The 19,200-nt window shown below is 35.8% G+C and overlaps 3 protein-coding genes across 6 annotated transcripts; 1 reads left to right on the top strand and 2 right to left on the bottom strand.

Annotated features, from left to right (window-relative positions):
- Window positions 1–50: 50 nt before the first annotated feature.
- On the bottom strand, window positions 51–11,262 carry tpcn3 (two pore segment channel 3). The gene is made up of 19 exons (XM_051912792.1): window positions 11,026–11,262; window positions 10,221–10,303; window positions 10,021–10,135; window positions 8,726–8,854; window positions 8,227–8,343; window positions 7,412–7,530; window positions 7,187–7,288; window positions 6,889–7,015; window positions 6,048–6,255; window positions 5,809–5,953; window positions 3,632–3,817; window positions 3,465–3,529; window positions 3,267–3,354; window positions 3,091–3,160; window positions 1,592–1,811; window positions 1,382–1,472; window positions 1,180–1,293; window positions 934–1,046; window positions 51–523 (listed from the first exon to the last, which is right to left on the bottom strand). Exons 1-19 carry the CDS (start codon window positions 11,128–11,130, stop codon window positions 399–401), a joined length of 2,322 nt encoding a protein of 773 aa, XP_051768752.1. The 5' UTR covers window positions 11,131–11,262; the 3' UTR covers window positions 51–398.
- A 301-nt stretch (window positions 11,263–11,563) lies between these two features.
- On the top strand, window positions 11,564–18,779 carry LOC127522758 (myelin and lymphocyte protein-like). 3 transcript variants are annotated; one of them, XM_051913029.1, is made up of 5 exons: window positions 11,564–11,702; window positions 16,948–17,060; window positions 17,713–17,880; window positions 17,991–18,122; window positions 18,446–18,779. In XM_051913029.1, exons 2-5 carry the CDS (start codon window positions 16,971–16,973, stop codon window positions 18,518–18,520), a joined length of 465 nt encoding a protein of 154 aa, XP_051768989.1. In that variant the 5' UTR covers window positions 11,564–11,702; window positions 16,948–16,970; the 3' UTR covers window positions 18,521–18,779. The 3 variants fall into 3 exon arrangements, with proteins under 3 accessions (XP_051768989.1, XP_051768990.1, XP_051768988.1); XM_051913030.1 differs by lacking the exon at window positions 11,564–11,702 and adding an exon at window positions 15,867–16,024; XM_051913028.1 differs by lacking the exon at window positions 11,564–11,702 and adding an exon at window positions 16,806–16,830.
- On the bottom strand, window positions 11,929–15,628 carry pgap4 (post-GPI attachment to proteins GalNAc transferase 4). 2 transcript variants are annotated; one of them, XM_051913025.1, is made up of 2 exons: window positions 15,383–15,628; window positions 11,929–14,804 (listed from the first exon to the last, which is right to left on the bottom strand). In XM_051913025.1, the coding sequence occupies exon 2, from the start codon at window positions 14,627–14,629 to the stop codon at window positions 13,439–13,441; it is 1,191 nt and encodes a 396-aa protein (XP_051768985.1). In that variant the 5' UTR covers window positions 14,630–14,804; window positions 15,383–15,628; the 3' UTR covers window positions 11,929–13,438. The 2 variants fall into 2 exon arrangements, with proteins under 2 accessions (XP_051768985.1, XP_051768987.1); XM_051913027.1 differs by having other exon boundaries at window positions 15,299–15,605.
- Window positions 18,780–19,200: the final 421 nt, after the last annotated feature.

The raw sequence follows: 19,200 nt of genomic DNA, 5'->3' as shown, positions 1-19,200 counted from the left end.
AATTGTGTATTTTAGTTCTTATGGGACATGTTAGGATATCAACGAGTCTCTCTAGTATTCTTTTTTATTAATATTTTGTATGTTGTACAAATGTGTACAAATTTGGTATGTGTACAAACCTTTACTCTGGGGCAATTCCTTTTGTTCATGTAGTATATTTTCCCAAAACAATTAGTAAAAAAAGAAACACAAAGATATTACATTATAATATTATTGGCCTATGTACAAACAATTTTGATTACAAATGAAACTCCTTGATGACTGAAAAATCAATATTAGTGGTCCACATACCAAAGTATATATCTTATCAAATATTGCATACATATAAAGAATCTTTGATACAAACTGTGTATTTATATATTTACAAGTTTTGGGGAGTTTATATAGTTTCATGTCAGTTATACAGAGTCAAAGACAGGGTTTGAGAAGTTGATGTTTTCTGGCTCTTCCTCCTCATTGAAGTCTTCAGGACGAAGATCTGTTTCAAACATTCGCTGCAGAAGTCCATCCACAGTTCTGGATCCTGGAAGAAATAAAACAAAATCCACCCTTTAATACTATGTATATAATATATAATAATCCTTTTACAAGACTAAGAATGCACATGAAAAATAACAAAGAAACAAAACAAAACAGCAAAGCAAAAAACAAAACAAAACAAAGCAGAAAAAACACAAATCAAAGCAAAACAAAAAGCCAAGCAAAACAAAACTCAAAGTAAAGCAAAGCAAAAAAACAAAAAGCAAAACGCAAAGCAAAACACAAAAGCAAAGCAAAAAAAAAACAAAGCAAAAAAAAACAAAAAGCAAAGCAAAACAAAAAACAAAACACAAAGTAAAGCAAAGAAAAAAAAAAACAAACAAAAAAAAACAAACAAGACAAGACTAGACTAAAAATAAATAAAATAAACTATTAAAAATTAAAATAAAATACTTCTTGAAGCAATCTTGAACATTAGGGAGGGCTTCTGTTTGCCAGTTTCAGAAGAACCCAGGTCATTGTCATTGCTTTCCATTGCATCTACAAGACCTGTGTCCATACCATCCCTAAGAAACACAAAACCACATAAACCTCCATTAAAACCCAAAATCAACAGCAACAGGATACTACGCTGACAAGCATACATGAAATATTTTTTATACATCAAAAAACATGATAGCAGGTCTAAATGCCACTTACTGTTGAACATTAAGCTCCAGCTCCTCTATCTTTTTCTCCAGAGAAGTCTGCAGGTCACTTTTGTCAATTGTGTATTCCACCAAGAAGGCCTCCAAAATAAATGCTACAAAAATACTGGAGGAAAATAAAAATCTCACATTATGCATATTTTCTCTTTCAAAGTAAAACATAACAATAATATTCTAGTAGACTCCATTCTTACTTGATTATAATAATGACGACCACAATGTGAAAAAGGACAAAGAAAATTCTGGCTGAAACGTGTGTGACTGCTGTGAAACCGCTGGTCAACAGTGCAGCTGAGTTAAGGGAAAAGCGATGCATGAAACTTATGTTACTGCAGTTTCACATAATTGATCAAGCATTATACTTGGAGCAAAAATACATTTTGGTCTGTATTTGTAAAGGATATCATGCCACTGATTAACCACCGTGAGTTCCAGCAAGACGATGAAGGAAGAGATCACATTATTGAAGTTGTTCTTGCAGTAGTTGAGTTTAGCAAAAGTGGTTCCTTTAAGTAGAGGGTTTCCACAGTACTCTTGATCAGGACTTGTAGAGTTAGGTTCAAAAAAACGAATTTTTCCTTTAAATAATTCCATGCCAACCATAGCAAATATGTAATAGACCACCTGTAGGGGGACAGCAGTGGATTTATAATAAATACACAGGTATATTGAATATGATAATGTTCATCACAAATCACAGTTTAACATGTGGCAAGAAGGGTCTGCCTCCCTTCTAATGATTAGGTCCCTGTCTTAGGATCATAACAGTAGAAAGGGGCGGAACAATGTGACACTGTTGGCAGCGTGATGAGGTGCAGCCATCTAAATGCAGCCATAAATCAAGTAAGGCATCCTCCCCCCACTTTTTTGTACAAGGTGTCCTTGAGGCCAGCTATGATGCAGTATAGACGGACCACCAATGAGACAGTCACAGCAACTACTCTTTGCACTCCTGCCATGATGGCCCTTTTGGTTTTCATGCCAGAGTTCCCCAGAGGAACACTTTAATAAATTTTATATTTTTACTTAAAAGCAATAGCCCAACTAATGCATACAATAGATATACACACCACCAAAGGTCTGGGGTCGAGTTTTTTTAATGTTATATATAATATATAATATTATATGTAATTCTCTTAAGCTTACCAAGGCTGCATTAATTTGATAAAAAATACAGCAAAACAGTAAAATTATGAAATATTATTATAAGTTAAAATAACTGTTTTACATTGAAGCTTGTTTCTGTCACTGAATAAAAAATAAAAAAGGTAATTGCGACTTCTCACAATTCTGACTTTTTTCTAAGAATTGTGTGATATAAAGTCGCAATTGCGTGTTATAAAGTCAGAATTGTGAGATATAAACTCACAATTGCGAGTTTTTAAGTCAGAATTGATATAAAGATATAAGATATAAAGTCGCAATTGCTCACGATTTTGACTTTTTTTCAGATTTGCAAGTTTATATCTCACAATTGCGAGTTTCTCTCACAATTCTGAGAAGCAAGGATGCATTAAATCGTGAGCAATTTTAATGCATCCTTGCTAAATAATTAATCATTAATTAATTATTAAAAAAATAAAAAAAAAATAAAAACTTACCGACCCCAGAATTTTGATATTTTGAGAAATGTAGTTTTGACATTTCTCAGTATGCCTTTTACCTATTATTCACTCTCGTGATGATTTTCTTCAAAGATACATTGAAGAATGTTTCAATTGCTTTTGTTCCTACAATGAAAGTAAATGGGGTCCAAAACAACAGATAACCCCACTGACTTTTATTATATAGACAAAACCACAAAGAAGAACGAAGTACAGGTTTGGAATGACAAGAGGCAGAGTAAATTTTGACAATTTAGATTTTTCAGTGATCTAATCCTTAACAATCTGTAAATACTCACCACTATGAGCTGGCCAAAGGTAAGAATAGTTGGTCCAATTTTAATAAGTGTGTTGATGATGGCTCGGAATCTACAAAGGAAAGTTTTTAGTTTAAGCTCACATGGAAAATGAATAAAAGGCATTTTCAAGCACAGAAATCACTTGTTTGTTTTGCATTTGGCTGGAACTATCTCACCTCTTTATGGAATCCACCAAACGTATGAGTCGGAGGACTCGCAAGATAAAAACAATGTCCAAGATCTGACGACTTGTGTAACCTCCAGCTGCAAATGTAGAAAATGCTGACAATCTTCTAGTATGTCCAGTGATACATAAGTATATACATTATAACCCTCCTAGTGCTTAATGTAGTTATATCCAGATGTGCACTTACAGTGTTTGAGTGCTGAGTTTATGATGGTGCCAAAGAGTGCAGACACAACAATGATAGTGTCAAACCTGTAAGAGATATTTATTGAATTTGCTTTCATGTGAGCTCAGACAGATGATGTTATGTGATCAAATTCAGTGAGCCATACAAAGCACAAAGTGTTCCCTCACCAGTTCCAGAAATGATGTCGGGCGAAGAACGCCCGAGGCTCAGTAGAGTACAGTTTGAGAATGATCTCCAACATATAAAGAGCCAGAAAACCCCACTCAGCATTTGATACCACAGGGTTCTCCTCATCCAGACCAATGAACACAGCATTCACCAGAATAATCAGGTCATAGATATACACAAACATCCTGAAACGCACAATACAAGACAATAACAGATTACCATATGGAATGCACATGTGCAAACATGTTAAATGACATCTGTAGGATGACAAGAAATCCAACAGGGTCACACAAGGAATTTAAACGGCTTTGTTGTCCCAAAAAATGGGAATGTCTCAGTGTCAATGCAAGTTCAACATTTTGGGCCAGATTTACTAAACAGGGCAAGCTTGATGAAATAAAAGCGCGATGGGAGAGGAAAATTCTGCGGGTGATCTACTCAATGTGCACAAATTAAAAACACAGACAGCCAGCTCATTTCTACAATGATCAATGCAATCTACCAAGATCAGTGCAAATTAAAAATATCTTTGGCAAATGATACGTTCGGATAATGTCTTCCTCCGGCATTCCAAATAAATGATCAGGAGTGGAGAAAATTCTTGTCCTTCTACCACGCTTTCTGTTCTCCGTGGTGCCTCTTCTTAGCATCAACTAAAGCTGCTTTTCTACCATCCAGCCAAACTGTTCTCCTTGCTTAACTGTTCCATTCCGTGCCGATCCGGCCCAGCTGGTACGGATATGGTTTCATTTTCCACTGTGGGGCTGATAACAGAGCTCTTTGGAATGTAATACGAATACGTCAGCCGTTGCCTTGTTTTAATATTATTATTAACTTTGCTCAAATAGGACTCTTGGCCAGATACAAAGAAACTGGTAGGCAGGTAACAGACAAGTGACCAATCCTGAGTGGCAATGTCACCACAGCCAACCATGCTGTTTTTAATCGTGCCGTGCCGAACCAAGCCTAAATATGAGTGGAAATATAACTGGAACCTTTCCTTACTGTTCTTAGAACTATTCAGCCCGACAGTGGAACAGCGGCTTATCACAGTCATGTCTCACGTCAAGCGCAAAATGGGTTAATACATGCTTTTTTGGGTATTAAAGGATTATTTCACTTCAGAATTAAAATTCCCAGATAATTTACTCACCTCCATGTCATCCAAGATGTTTATATCTTTCTTTCTTCTGTTGAAAAGAAGTTAAGGTTTTTGAGGAAAACATTCCAGAATTTTTCTCCATATAATGGACTTCAACAGTTATCAATAGGTTGAAGGTTCAAATTGCAGTTTCAAAGCAGCTTCAAAGGGCTCTACACAATCCCAGCCAAGGAACGATCGGTCATTTTCTAAAAAAAAAACAAAACAAAACAAAAAAGCTCATCTTGCACTAGCTCTGCGTACTTGTGACGTAGGCGGACGTACCGAGCAAGTGTTTACAATGCAAACGTTCAAAGACTAAGTCAAGTGGCCTTTACAAAGAAAAAAAAAAAAAGAAAAAAAAAAAAAAAAAAAAAAAGGTAAAACAACGATGTTGGATGATTTTGAAGTTGGAGGAGAAAATGAGTTTTTCGCCCTACTGTGGTACTTCCGCCTACGTCACGCATGACCTTTCCAACCTGGTTGCGTAATGCGTGGCACATCGCAGAGCAGTGCAAGACAAGCATTTGTGGCTAAAAAGTATATAATTGTTTTTTGTTTTGTTTTTTAGAAAATGACTGATTGTTTCACTAGATAAGACTTATTCCTCAGCTGGGATCGAGCAGAGCCCTTTGAAACTGTAATTTGGACCTTCAACTCATTGTACCCTGCTTAATTCCACTATATGGAGAAAAATCCTGGAATGTTTTCCTCAAAAACCTTAATTTCTTTTCTTTTCAAATGAAGAAAGAAAGACAAACATCTTGGATGACATTATCAGGAAATTTTAATCTAATCCTTTAAATAAAAGGCACAAATACCAGTAAATTGACTACTGCAAACCTTCTGAAAGAAAAACTCCTACAAATGCATATGCAATAAATTCAGCCGCAAAAATGACTGTGTCCACGCCTTTTCATCGCTAATTTTTTACTGCGTGTCTTTATTAAATCCTGACAGTAGTTTTTTTAATGCCAAAAAATGGTTTGCGCTGATGCAAGCTGTTAGTAAATCTGTCCCTTTGTGTCCACATACCTGTGATGAACCACGTAGCGAATGAATCTGCTGGCTAAGGAATTATACAGAGAGGGGAAACAGATTTGAATGGGGTGCGCCTGTGACTTCACTGTGATCACCTGGATACTCAGAAGATCAGCCAGCTGGACAAATGCAAACTTTCCTGCTCAGAAAAAAGAAAATTAAGAGGTAAAAGAAGAGAAAAATTCAATAAAACTGAAGTCAAATATGAAATATGAAAGAAAAACCTGTCTGACCTATGTGTCCTTTGTTCTGATCATCTAAGACGCTCCAGAGCAGTTCCCGGTGAGCAATACTGATATTCGGCTTGATGAGTTTAACCAGATGGTTCCATTTGGGCTGGGTCACCACAGGCTCCCCATCTTCACCTCTGGTCTCCTGAAGCAAAGAAAACGCCCGGCACATCTTATATCTTCTGGCCTTCACCAGCTGCCGCACTTCCTCCTAGAAAACATGAAAGAAATCAAGTCAGTGTTCCACTACAGGTAGATGTATTTCACTGACTGGACCCTTTTAAAAAGACTTAATTTTGTTTTTGGGGTCTACTAGAATAGGTTCTCATGCTTAAATGTTAAAATAACACCTTATTTTTTAACATATTTTACATTATTGCAGCACCTCTCTTCCCAGTCTGTCAGTAACACTCTGTTTAGTTCCTGTCTCTGTGAAGCCCCTCCATCCAAAATGCTCAATGTGCTCTGATTGGTCAGCTGGACCAATGTGCTCTGATTGGTCAACCACTTCAAGTGCATTTGACGCTGTACGTGCACAGAAGAAAACTCAAGACTACAATCGAGGTGTTTCATGGAGTTCAGAAATAGTGCTTACTGATATAGAGATTAACTCCCTTTGGAGTGACTTTGTGCTTTGTAACTTTGCAGATCTTTTTCATGCTCAAAAAGCATAATATGTCCTATTTAATTTAAAAATGAACTAAATCAATAATATTAATTTTAATATTATTTAATTGTAATATTTAAATTAGTAATAATATTAATTTTAATTCAAGATTATTTTATTTTAAAAAACATAACTTCTGTAAAAATGTGCATGCTGACATGAAAAAGATGTGAATACCTTCAGGTACTTTTTGTAGTTATTGTAAACGACAGCCAGAAAGAAGGACATGAAGGTATAGGTGTTGATAACAATATATAGAATGAAGAAAATAGTGAAGAAAACACTGTAGTTGTACGCCGGCATCCTACAATGAAAGCATAAAAAACATCAAATATTATAGAAGCATTTGCATTGTGAACAATGCAAGCTTAAAGCATATTATGGGTAACTGAAATCTTTTATACTGCTGAATATACAATTGCACACTATTGAAAGATTCACAAAAGAGAAAAAAGAAAAATAGCTAAAGACTTACATGACATCAGGGCTATTAGCAGTGGTCACCAAAACATACAGATCGAAAACAATATCCAAATAGTCTGTGAAATATGGAGAACCATCAATGGTAAGAAGGCCCCTGGGGAAAAAAAAAAAGATATGATAAGCAGTTTAACTTGTTATATAAACTAATTTTCAATGGACAAAACTGAGATGAATGGAAAACAGAGGTATAAATGGATGATACTGTATTTAGGTTTACCTTTTCCCAAACAATTTAAGAGCCATGAGAGAAAAGACCAACACGCTGAACATGAATAAAAGAAAAACATAGGATATTTGAGGCAGTGCATTCCGAATACTCCTGAACGCCCTCCGCAGCTACAGACACAAACAGAGGAATAAAAAGGAAATGAGTCTGGAGGAGAGACATTTGTGCCCTATTGTACATTAAAAATATTTAAATGTTATTTAAATGTCTCTCATGCCGACCAAGGCTGCATTTATTTGATCCAAAAATACAGTGAAAACTGTAATATTGTGAAATATTATTACAATTTAAAATAAGAGTTTTATTTTAAAATGTAATTTATTCATGTGATGGCAAAGCTGAATTTTCAGCATCATTATTCCAGTCATCAGTGTGACATGAACCTTCAGAAATCATTCCAATAAAGGGGGAGAGACATGATTTTGAGGATTCCTTGATTAATAAAAAGTTCAAAAGAACAGCTTTTTTTAAATAAAAATATTTTGTGAGATTATAAATGTCTTCACTATCATTTTTAAAGCATCTTTGCTAAAAAAAATAAAATAAAAAAAAAATCATACTGACCCCCAACTTTTGAATGGTAGTGTATGCTTTCGCCAAATCAAGGATTAGAGTAACTGACAGGAAACTTAAAATGACTAACAACATTTCATGGCAAAATTGTCTGAATGAACATCATCAAATCATAAAAAAAAAGAATGAATGAATGATTTAATTAATTAAATACAAGAAATACATAAAATATAAATTATGAAAAAAACATACAAATTTATTTGTTTATTGTGCTTTGATTGTGGTTTTCTTACTTGTCGTCCCTCTGTAACATTGACTAACAGAAGTGGTCTTAAGACCCTCGACCATCGGATGGCAAAGTAGCCTGATGTTTTCAGAGCCCCATATATAGTCAAATCTATGAAAGAGAGCTGTGAGGTAAAGAAAGATAATGAAACAAGAATACAGTGACATTCAAAAGCTCACAAAATGTCCAGTTATACAAGTCATTTTCACCACACACATAAACTGCCCTGCCTGACACTAAATGTCTACTCATAGTCATTGAATGCCACATTTCCTGGTGATCCTGAAGAACTGCTGAGAATGACAAAACACGGGCTAAAGTTCATTTCACAACATTGTTACGAGTACATTCTCAGCACTTTCACGTGTTTGTACAGACAGAATGCTTTACTGGTATTAGTATATTATATAATTAACACAACATAAAAGTGATTATGTACCTGTAAATAAGACTGAAAGTGATTCATTTCATATTTACAATCCAAAACTATGGATTTAGAGGCCTACCGTTACAATGATTATGATGCAGATATTTTTGGGATCCTTCCAGAATTTATCCTTTGGAATGACTTTGGCATAGTGTACTATCCGCACAGTAAATGCAGAGAGACATACAATTTCAATTGTAGAAGTTGCCTATAAAACACACACACACACACACACACACACACACACACACACACACACACACGTTGGGTTTTCATGTTTTATGGGGACATTCCATAGACATTCCATGTTTTGCATTTTTAGATTTTCAAAAAACATTATTTAGTATGATTTATAAGCTGTTTTCCTCATTGGGACCAAAAAATGTCCTTACAAGGACAAGGATTTTGGATATTACCATTTTTTGAGGGACATTTTGTCCTCATGGTATACCTGAACCACACACACACACACACAGTGTGTTGTATAATTTGACTACACAGTTGTTTCTTAACTAAGATTTTAATCTAAGGTTACTTCGCAGGTCTCCAGTTGCCAAATGGCTTGGCTGTGAACATCTGTCCTTACCACAATCAGATGGGCTACAAATAAATGGAGTGAATATTGACACACAGAAACTGCATCTAAATCTCTTCTTAATTATTCTTCACTGGAAAGTGTTTTAATGAAACAGCTGCTCTTCAATGAACATGAGTCTCCAGGAAATATCCCATTGTGTCTTATGAAGGGTTGGCTTGGATTCCAGGATGTCATAAAAGCAGTAAGCAAGTAAAAAAAGGTTCAATGGGTTTCTATATAGAACTCTAGAGTTCTTGACTCAATTTTAAATAACACTTTATACCAAAAAGGTTCTATACAAGAAGAAATGTCTTAAATGAACCCTTTAAGTTTCGATATACCTGTTGAACCTTTTCTTCTAAGAGTGTAGTTTATGTTGCTAATCAAATTATGCATTTGTAGAACATATTGGAAATTCAATCAGTGTTACAGTATCACTGTCTGGGATGTTTTCCCTGCTCACACAACCATATAAGTAACTTTAACCCTAATTTTCTTCATTTCAAAATACAGAGTTTCATGCATGTTTTGTGGTTAAATAGGCTTTTGTCGAACATCACATGAACAAATGGGAAAACAGGGTCTCACTGCATCCACTTGTAGGAGAAAGTATTAACAGCAGTATGAACTGATGGCGATATCTATGGACTTGTAAGATAGTCATACAGGAGAGCATTTAGGAAATATTCAACCACCTATTCAAAAAATCTACACAAAGGTCTGAAAATGTGATCAATGATTAAACCACTGCTTTGCTGAACAATTTTTAAATGGGAGTTATATTTCAATATACATACCCATATAGGAAGTGGCACAACTGCAGGATCCTCAAAGAGAGCCAGAGCAAGATTTATGATGATGAACACATACACCAGCGTTTGCATGAACCAGTGATTGTACAGCAGGTACAGCCTGTGGAATATTTCACAGATTTTATAATACACAACCTAGTAATAGTCAAAGTTATATAAATGACTGCTGGAAAGTGATCTCTTACCTCACAGCCTGTGGTGAAGTGTCAAAAAAGATGTTCCTGTTATACTGGGCATCTGACACATAGACAGTGGCAAGGTCGAATTTCTAAAGCACCATCAGCAAATATCAGAGACCAAGAAGATAGAATAATCAGTTTGTAATCAAAATCAGTATGATAGGCCAATTTTAATCACTTTCCACCTTTTTCATTTTAAATAAGATGCACTTGGTGTGACAGATGCACTTACAGAAGTACAAATATTTAATGTAGTCTCTCAACTAACATATGATGTCATAAATAACAATTAACAAATCAAATACTTCGCAAAAGCTGTAAAAAAAAGTACACAGTACGACATATCATCTTACCAAAACTATTTGAGGCTTTAACCTTCCTCCCACGCTACACTATTCACTCAAAACGCTTTGAAATGTTTATTTCTCTAAACAGTATAGTCCATGCAAAATTGAATTTGTATGGCGACAAACAATCATAACAATCCATTTCTCAAACAATTAACAGGTAAAATGTTTGCCAAATGTTTCCAGTGCTTCAGTTGACACTTTTTTGACAAACAAGGAGGCAACATTTTCCAGTGCTTTCTTGACAAACAGGACACCAGATGTTTCTCTTATTCCATAAAACGATCCAGATTTAAAAAGGTTCAAAAGACTTTCTATACTAATTAATATACCAAACAATCATCTCTTAGAATCAGAGTGCCATCTATTAGCTTGAACTTATTTATAATTAAAACCATCTGTTTAGATTTTTACATTTTGCAGCATACTGATGAGTACAAGAGCACTATATCCACACAACATACCTCTGTCATCTCATCTGAAACGTTACTGGAACCAATATTTCCTCCATTGGTTAAACCTTCATCCTTTGCTAAAGAATGGCACTTTGGTTTTTCGGTCTCAGACATTTTCTCTATCCCTCAACTTTTCCCTGTCCTTACACAGCAGATACATCCAGTTCGCAGGAAATCCCGTCTCAAAAAAGTTTATCTTGCAAAACGAAGCGAATTTACTAATCATAGTATGGCGAAGGCCTCTCTATTAAAAATTCATAACCCACGCCTTCATATGTGGAAAATGACCTAGCAACGTCAGCGTGGTCAAATTAATATTTAGTAGACAAGCCATTTGACCAACCAACCTGAGCATAGTCTAATTAACATTAAGAAGTACAGCCTTCCCTTGGAAAGAAGCCTTGCGTTGATAGGATGAACGCCCTATCTAATTAATATTCATAAGATAAGACTCGCCATAGTAGGATTCGATTGGTTAAATGCCACATATTACACACGCACGGTGGGGACGTGTGTTACTTGGCTTTAACCTCCAAATAAACAGTTCTGGGGCAAATAATATAAATTGTATGGAACATCAAGAGCATATATTGTTATACTATTTCTTTAAACAGAGTTTTCAATGCTGTGTATTTTGACCGGTCATGTGACTGAATCCAGCGGAAATAGCGGAGAAGAGCCACAGAGTGAGTTTTATAGGGATGTCGCCTTGAAGAAAACACCCTAACGATCTGTTATGATTAACCCATTGTTCTCTTATACTTACACAGTAATTTACTCTGAGACCTCAACAGAAGAGGAATATTACAGATTCGTATAATTTATTGTTAACCGAACGTTTTTCAGTATGATAATAACTTTATAAAATAAAGAGTGAAAGAGCCTGTACCACAAAAAAAGAAACAACGACTGTAAAACTTTATATATTTATTATATTTTAACAAAAGTGATTTTTATAAATGCCATTGAGTGAAAGTTCAATACAAATCTATGTAAACAATCTCCTTTAAAAAAATCAATCTCTGAGGATAACCCTTAAATGCTCATATTGAATGTAAAGAAAAATATAAATATGATTTAAATTGATTTCCAAGTGTTTTGAATGTGCTTTAATTTGTCTTTAATCTCTAGTTATAGATATAAAATCATTTTCATAACCCTACACTGTAAAAAAGAATTGTTGGTTTAAAGGTGGACTCAGTAGAATTTCAAAAACACTGTTTGGAAGTTAGTCTGCCGACAGCAACAACAAACGTCTAACCAATCAGCATTAGGGGGCTTATGACAGTTGAGGAAAGAGAACGAGCAAGAGGGAGATTTGAAAATAAGAAGAAGAAAAAAACGGCAGAACGAGAGATGGGACACAATACAAAACAGCTCAAAAGAATATCACTGGATTGAAGGTTTATGACTGGGCAAGTGCTTTAGGACCCACATTTATATTAGAAAAGCTTTCCAGAGCGAAGCGGGAAGGCCTGAAAACAGACGCGGAGGTTGCTTTGATTCCTTCTCATGTAAGTAACACTGGGTTTGACAACAACGAACACTTGTTTGTATTTACTCTTGTGTACTGTACATAAATTTTTTGTGCTTCCTTGTCATCCATTCATCAACTGTGCTTTATTTTCGTGAATCATTTTGTTGCGCGTCAGCTGTGATAAACAGACATCCACTCGCATTGCGTGTGTAACAGTGGCCATATAGTGAGAGTTGTACGGTTAAACCACTGCGCACCGAAGGCCGCTAGAGAATGCAGTGTTTAGCGTCATTGTCAGTGCACTCGCCTCGCCTGCCAGCAGCTGTCAGGCCGGGGTTCGAAACCGACTCGGAGCAGGGTGGTTAGGATTGGAGAGTGAGTTTTGGAGGCGGAGCAATGAAGAGAGGGGTGAATTTATTTGGGATGATTTCAAACATCAACAATGTCCAACAGCACTTTTCCATATCTACTGAGTCCACCTTTAACTTAAAAATGTAAGTTGCCTCAAAATTTTGAGTTGATTGAAATTAAAAATTTGAGTTAATACAATGAAGGTGATTGGTTTAATCAACAGAAACTCAAAATATTGTTTTCTGAACCACATTAATTATCTAAGTTGATATGACAAAAGAAAAAATGTGATAACAAATCATGAAAATATTTTTTACAGTGTTAAAAATGCAGTGTTGATGCTAAAATCCATTTTTATGCATTGTAAACTGACAAATGTTGATTAAAAACAGTTTTAAAAAACAAGGTGTCCATACATCAGGCAAAGTGAGCAGAAAATGGTTTCAAAACTTCAAAAAAGGTTTTCAACTAACGTGCAGCTGTGACTCCTTAAAAGATATTCATCTTTCGGCCATGACATTTAAATTTCTATTTAAAAACAGTGCCTAAAATGGGTTTTATATTCAACTTCTGTAAGAAAGATACATTCTGATGTCAAATTAATTTTGGCAGAACAGGGTTCATCCTGATGGAGGAGAAAGCTCCGATATGCTTGATGATATTGGGTTCAACGCTGTGTGCCTTCTCACCTGGCATCGACCTGGCTTTCTTGTACAGCACCATGTCTTTTGCATTACCCTGAGCACAGACGGCATGGTCCAGGTATTCAGCAACTCGGATGGAGGCATTACCTGGGTACAGCATAGCAGGGGTGCAGCATTCAGTGGCAGGAGACACAGCATACAGCTGGGGTGAGAGCCGTCTGATCTCCAGCAGATAGTGCCTCCCTGCCAGCTCAGCCACGGCCATTATGTAGAGAGTTAGAAAGAGAAGATGAAGAGGTGAGAAGGTAAAAGAAAGAGGTGTACAGTGAGAAAAAAAGAGGAGGAGGATTGTAGCCCCAAACAGGCCGAGACCCAGCCATTCTAGAATGCGATACGGCTCCGGGTTCCAGTATCCCTGCAGACGTTCCGGATGGTAGAGCTTTATGTATAAAGTGTTGCGGGCAAATCTCCGCGAGAGTAAGTTTTTAATCAACGGAAAGAAATCGGTCATCGGAAGTGCATCATCCTCTAGGACAACGGTGTTTTTTGGCCTCATCAGGTCCCATCCTTTCCGCAGGCAGTAGACGTAATCTCTTTTCTCCTTCTCGAAGATGTTAGTTACGTCTTTGTTATGCCATTTCTCATCTGGAGAACGTCTAACAACCAAAAACTGTTTCTCCAGAAGCAAAGCATCCTCATTCAAAGCGGGACCACTTTCAACATCACAGAGCATGACCTCAGCGCATGGTTTATCACCACACGCCTTAAGGAGCAATTTGAGCTGTTGTACCACCTGTAACAGGTAGTGGTAGTCCCTTCCCTCTGTTCTCCTGGCTGTCACAATAGTGACCAGGAGATCTGGCTTCGTAGCATCTGTTTCCAACGGGTCCTTCAGGCTTTTCGTAGAGGCAGCATTCTCCCAGAAATGCAGGGCCTCCTGACCTCTGTTGTAGCTTTCTTGTAGTGATGCATCGCTTAGTGAATCAAGGTAAACATTCTTTAAAAAATAATGTGAGTAGAGTACATGATGGCAGCATATAGGCAATATCACTCCAAAGGTTAAAACACACAAAATCAGCCCTTGAGCTACTGGGCTTGACCAACGAAAGATCTTGCTTGTACAAGTCCCCCATCGAGGCATCTGTGTCCGTTTAAACTGAGGTCACAATTCACTTCTGTGATAGTTCACTTCAGCGCTGAGGTGACGGATATGTTGCACAGGTGGAGGGATGGGGTGGATCCAGATTTAAGCCAATGTGCATTAAAAGTCACTTAAATATGAGATTATGAACTTCAGAGATATTTCCAACTTGTATCTGTAGACAACAGAGATAGAGTCATACTCTTATTTTTCTTGTAAATAAAACATTAAACATGATTTCAAAAATGTTTAGGTCATTCCATACATTCAGTTTTGAAAAGAAGATTTTATTAGGTAAATTAAAGTAAACCCTACATAAATCTATAATATAACAATATGTATAAATACGTTTTTTATAAAATACTGTCAAAATATTATGTACAGTAACTATGCATTGAGAATAAATAAAAAAATATATAAGCATTTGTTTCCAATATGTGTATATAATCGAATTTGTGTAATAGGAGAAAAAAACATGTATGTACTTGACTTTTTTATATGTTATGAAAAATGTTTATTAATGTCCGTTTTTAATATGAATGTAGTATTGCGACGCTTTTCATGAGATAACCCTTATTTCTGTGAAAAAAAAAGCTTGGTAGAGGCAGTTTGCGTTGTAGAAAGCACGATAAACAATATGAATCAGCTTATTATAACAAGAAAACAAACCCGGAAGAATCTTGTTCATCAGTTTGTAAATGGCCAGTGAAGTAAAATAAAGCAAAAAAGAGTAAACTATTTCAGCATTTCTACCTCTCAGAATGCGGATGTTTAGCACCAGCGACTTGACGACAGGAACCAAAACCAAAAAGCACGTCAAACATCAGTCTGACTCTTGACTACCTACGTACTACATGCTACGTGCAATATCGATTACGCCGAATCCGTATTACTGTAACACATGGACAAAATGCGCATTCAATTAACGGGGAAGCAATATTAACCGTTTCTTAAGAGCTAGCATATTGAATGCATCCAGGAGGCACGTGATGGCTCATGAAGCTGAATCTTCCACTGATTCAAATCGCATTCAAATTTCAGGACTTTTTTTTGTTTTTGTAAATAATTTAAAAAAATCGTAGCTGGAGTCAAAACATTACTGTGATTGGTTCGTCGTAGCCACCGCTGAATAAAGTAACAGAAACCACGTGAAAACGCCTGTAATTACCACACCAGACACTAGATGGTAGTGTGAGGTAAAAGACGGCCTGAAGTGAAACATCCGATTCGTAGGGCAGGGTGAATATTCAAAAGAGAGATTTTTGATAGATTGAGATTAATGAAAGTACGCAGATAAAAAAAAAAGTGTGAAGAAAGTAAACAGTGCAATATGTAAAGGGGAACACGTTTCGTGAATGATTCCCCTGTAACCAAAATTTAATCAGACCATCAAATGTAAGTTAGGCCTACAGTCGTGTTTGTCAGTCTGAAAATGTTTTAATTTGTGTAACATCATCTCATTGGATTTCAACATTAACATCTCAATAAGTACATAAAGAATAGAAATCACCTACTCAGAACTTTTAAGTTTACAGGTAAAGTTTGAAACTTAAGATGTGAACATATTACCATACTACAACATAATAAAACATAGCCTACTAAAACCTGAAAGTTTCCTGAGAACCGCCCAGTAATAAATTAAGACATTGCAAACAATTAAGATATATCTCATTCGTCACTCAAAAAGTATGAAACTGAATCCTGAGTCACGCTCTAACACGCACACTGTTCACCTGTGTTCTGGTGATTAAACATGAGGAAATCGAACCCACCCCTGTAACCAGATAGACTTCTTATTAGAAAGCATGTTTCAAAGACATATTTTTCAGTGTTTCATTTTGCTAATAGTCTTTGACATAGCCTACCACAAGGTGTTTGACTGTCAACATGGCAAATGTTGAGATAAAAATCTTTTGCTCAGTTTATTGTTCCCATATTTTGCATTGACATTAATCACCATGAATTGATTAACTGGTTGAATTAGAACATACAGTAAGATGTTGTTGTTGTTGTTGTTGTAGGACTATCATAAAACAATAGAAGAAAGTTGTCACGGTCGTTTTAAAGACAACAACCAACCACACTGTCAAAAATAAATGTGCATTGGTAGCTTTGTGAACGATTTGTAAACAAGTGTTGACTTTGACACACAAATTTCTGGCAAGAAAACAAGCAGCCCTTGGGAGAGCGGAGTGCATAGGGTGGGTCTTCATGGAATGCATCAAATGCATCAAGATGAACAGGTCTGTCCAGTGTATGTCAGCCTCTTTAATAAAGCACATCTTCCCCATTTCTGCACATTCGTTTTACCTGTGCAGAGAGGACACTCAGGTGAACACACATGGCATCCAATACAGGACAAATGGGTTACCTGCCCAGCGGAGGGGCCATTTTCTGCACCATACCCGACATCTTCTACCTACCTGAGCTTGTGAGTTGATTTTAATTAATTTAATTAATTACCTTTATGTCATGTTTTTATTAAAGGCACTTTGAAACAAAAGGCTGTTATGTTATTTATTTTATGTAAATTCAAATACTGAAATGTTAAACATTAGCTATATAATTTTTGTTAATTAATCAAGTTATTGATTAGTGGTACAATCGGCAACAGTTACTTTAACAATTCAGCCTGGAGAGTCTAGCTTCCTAATTTATTCAAATTTATTTTATTGATCAGTCATTTAAAAAAGAAAACAAATATTAACAGAATTATGAAAAATACTGTTTATCTAAATTTAATACTGTTAAATCCAAGTTATTTCAAGTGATTTGATTCTTTATTGGAAGTGATTACATGCATAAAAAGTAAGCAAATCTGTAATCTTCAAACATTTTCAATAGGCCAAATATTTCTGGAAAATGTCAGAAATATTTTTATTCCATTTTATTTAAATGTCATTGTGTTCTCTTACATCCAATTTATATGTATACAGTTTGATATCCATTTAATATTTCAGGAAAAGTTTTAAAACAATTCATAAGCAAAGATGTTTACAGGGGAAAGAGAGTTACTATATTTTCTTGTGCAAAAAAAGCACAACTACCTGGAAGCTCACTCTTTCATTATGTTTATCTCTCAGGTCTTTGGCGGACTGGTATTGTGTCTGGTAGCATCTACATACCTCGATCCTCCCAATCCCCAGGCATATGTGATTTCTGTGACAATTTTCTGTTTCATCATGTCATTCCTCTGGTTGATGGTCTTTGCCTGTGGATCTCATCGTAACAAAAGCTCTTGGGCAAGCGCGGTAGGTTCATAATCTCTCTTTCCATCTTTTCTTTCTCTATCTTACTTCCTCTCTCCTCATGAAGACATTTTCCTATATTAATATACGTTTTCTTATTTTTCTATCCACAGGATGTAGCATACCATGCATTTGCAGCACTCCTCTATCTCAGCGCTTCTGTGCTTCTAGCTTTTATAACCATTTTTATTGGTGACGCAAATTTGAAAGAGACAATTCTTTACAAGCTGGATGTAGCTGCTGTGGTGAGTCCCTCTAGTCAAAAACAAAGTTCCAAAGCTATAAAATGCTGTTTTATCTGTTAAATACAAATATAGTAAGAAGATATTGGTGAAATCTGTGAACAAATATGACAAAGCATTCAGCTGATTTTCTGAATAATCTTGAATATTTAGATCACATTTAATCCCAATCAGGTAACCTAAAATGTGCTTGATGTGGTAACAAATAACTTATTTAATATGAAATCAACCTGGCTACATTAGATTACTCCAAAGCCATTTTAAAGAAGCAACTGTACATTTTTCCTGTTGAAGTGTATAGTGACTATTTGTCTCTTTAATTTCAGGTGTTTTCCTTTCTCACCACTCTACTGTATGTCATCCACACCATTTTCTCAGCCCTCCGATGGAAATCCTTCTAAAACATCTGCACACAACCTGCTTTACTCATATGATTGTTGAAATGTCTCATTAAGCAAAGTTATTACACAAATGTCATTTAGTGCATCAGTAATAATTCATGTGATAATGGATTGACTGTCCAGTCTTATTGTGTTATTCTATAACTATACAGACTATTTTTTTAAAAACACTTTTTGCTGGTATTTTTTTGTAAACTAGTCTATGTATAAATTATTGTAATTACTGAATGACTTAACTAATAAAAGAGATTATAAACAATATGTGGAGTATATTCTCTTGGTGTGCCACTGGATATGTGTCTCTAGGGTTTTATTATCAACCAGATAATTGGCCTTTATTTTTAAATATAAAGATAGGAAGATCTTCTGGAATGAATCACTTACTCTCACAGAATTCTGCCAGTGTAATGTACCATAAAACTAGATTTTTCATTTTCTGAAAAAAAAAAAAAAAAAAACAGAAAAAACTTTAACCTTGCCACCAAGTGACTTTGCAGTTGCTAAGGTTTTTGGAGTGGTCTTTAGCATGACCTTATGCACCTGAGCAATAAGCACACAGCCACATTTTCTCGGCGGAATGCATAAGAGAGAGAGAGAGAGAGAATGCAAAGGCACTGCCAAATAATTTTTCCTCTATCTCATATTTTTTTTCCTTTACCATGTCCCTTTTCAGCGCTGCG

Source organism: Ctenopharyngodon idella, chromosome 11, assembly GCF_019924925.1.
Source record: "Ctenopharyngodon idella isolate HZGC_01 chromosome 11, HZGC01, whole genome shotgun sequence".
Classification (NCBI taxonomy): Eukaryota; Metazoa; Chordata; class Actinopteri; order Cypriniformes; family Xenocyprididae; genus Ctenopharyngodon; species Ctenopharyngodon idella.
The sequence above is the reverse complement of the archived record's forward strand: the minus strand, read 5'-3'. Positions and strand labels throughout refer to the sequence as shown.

What these genes read in the sequence shown, in the direction of transcription:
- LOC127522758 (XM_051913029.1), top strand. Translation starts at nt 16,971, where the DNA reads ATGGCATCCAATACAGGACAAATGGGTTACCTGCCCAGCGGAGGGGCC. An exon ending in AAAGCTCTTGGGCAAGCGCG is followed by an intron (nt 17,881 to 17,990) that starts GTAGGTTCATAA and finishes TTCTATCCACAG; the next exon opens with GATGTAGCATACCATGCATT. An exon ending in AGCTGGATGTAGCTGCTGTG is followed by an intron (nt 18,123 to 18,445) that starts GTGAGTCCCTCT and finishes CTTTAATTTCAG; the next exon opens with GTGTTTTCCTTTCTCACCAC.
- tpcn3 (XM_051912792.1), bottom strand. Translation starts at nt 11,130, where the DNA reads ATGTCTGAGACCGAAAAACCAAAGTGCCATTCTTTAGCAAAGGATGAA. An exon ending in TTTCAGATGAGATGACAGAG is followed by an intron (nt 10,304 to 11,025) that starts GTATGTTGTGTG and finishes ATGGTGCTTTAG; the next exon opens with AAATTCGACCTTGCCACTGT. An exon ending in CGACATCATTTCTGGAACTG is followed by an intron (nt 3,530 to 3,631) that starts GTGAGGGAACAC and finishes TATCTCTTACAG; the next exon opens with GTTTGACACTATCATTGTTG.
- pgap4 (XM_051913025.1), bottom strand. Translation starts at nt 14,629, where the DNA reads ATGCCTCGATGGGGGACTTGTACAAGCAAGATCTTTCGTTGGTCAAGC.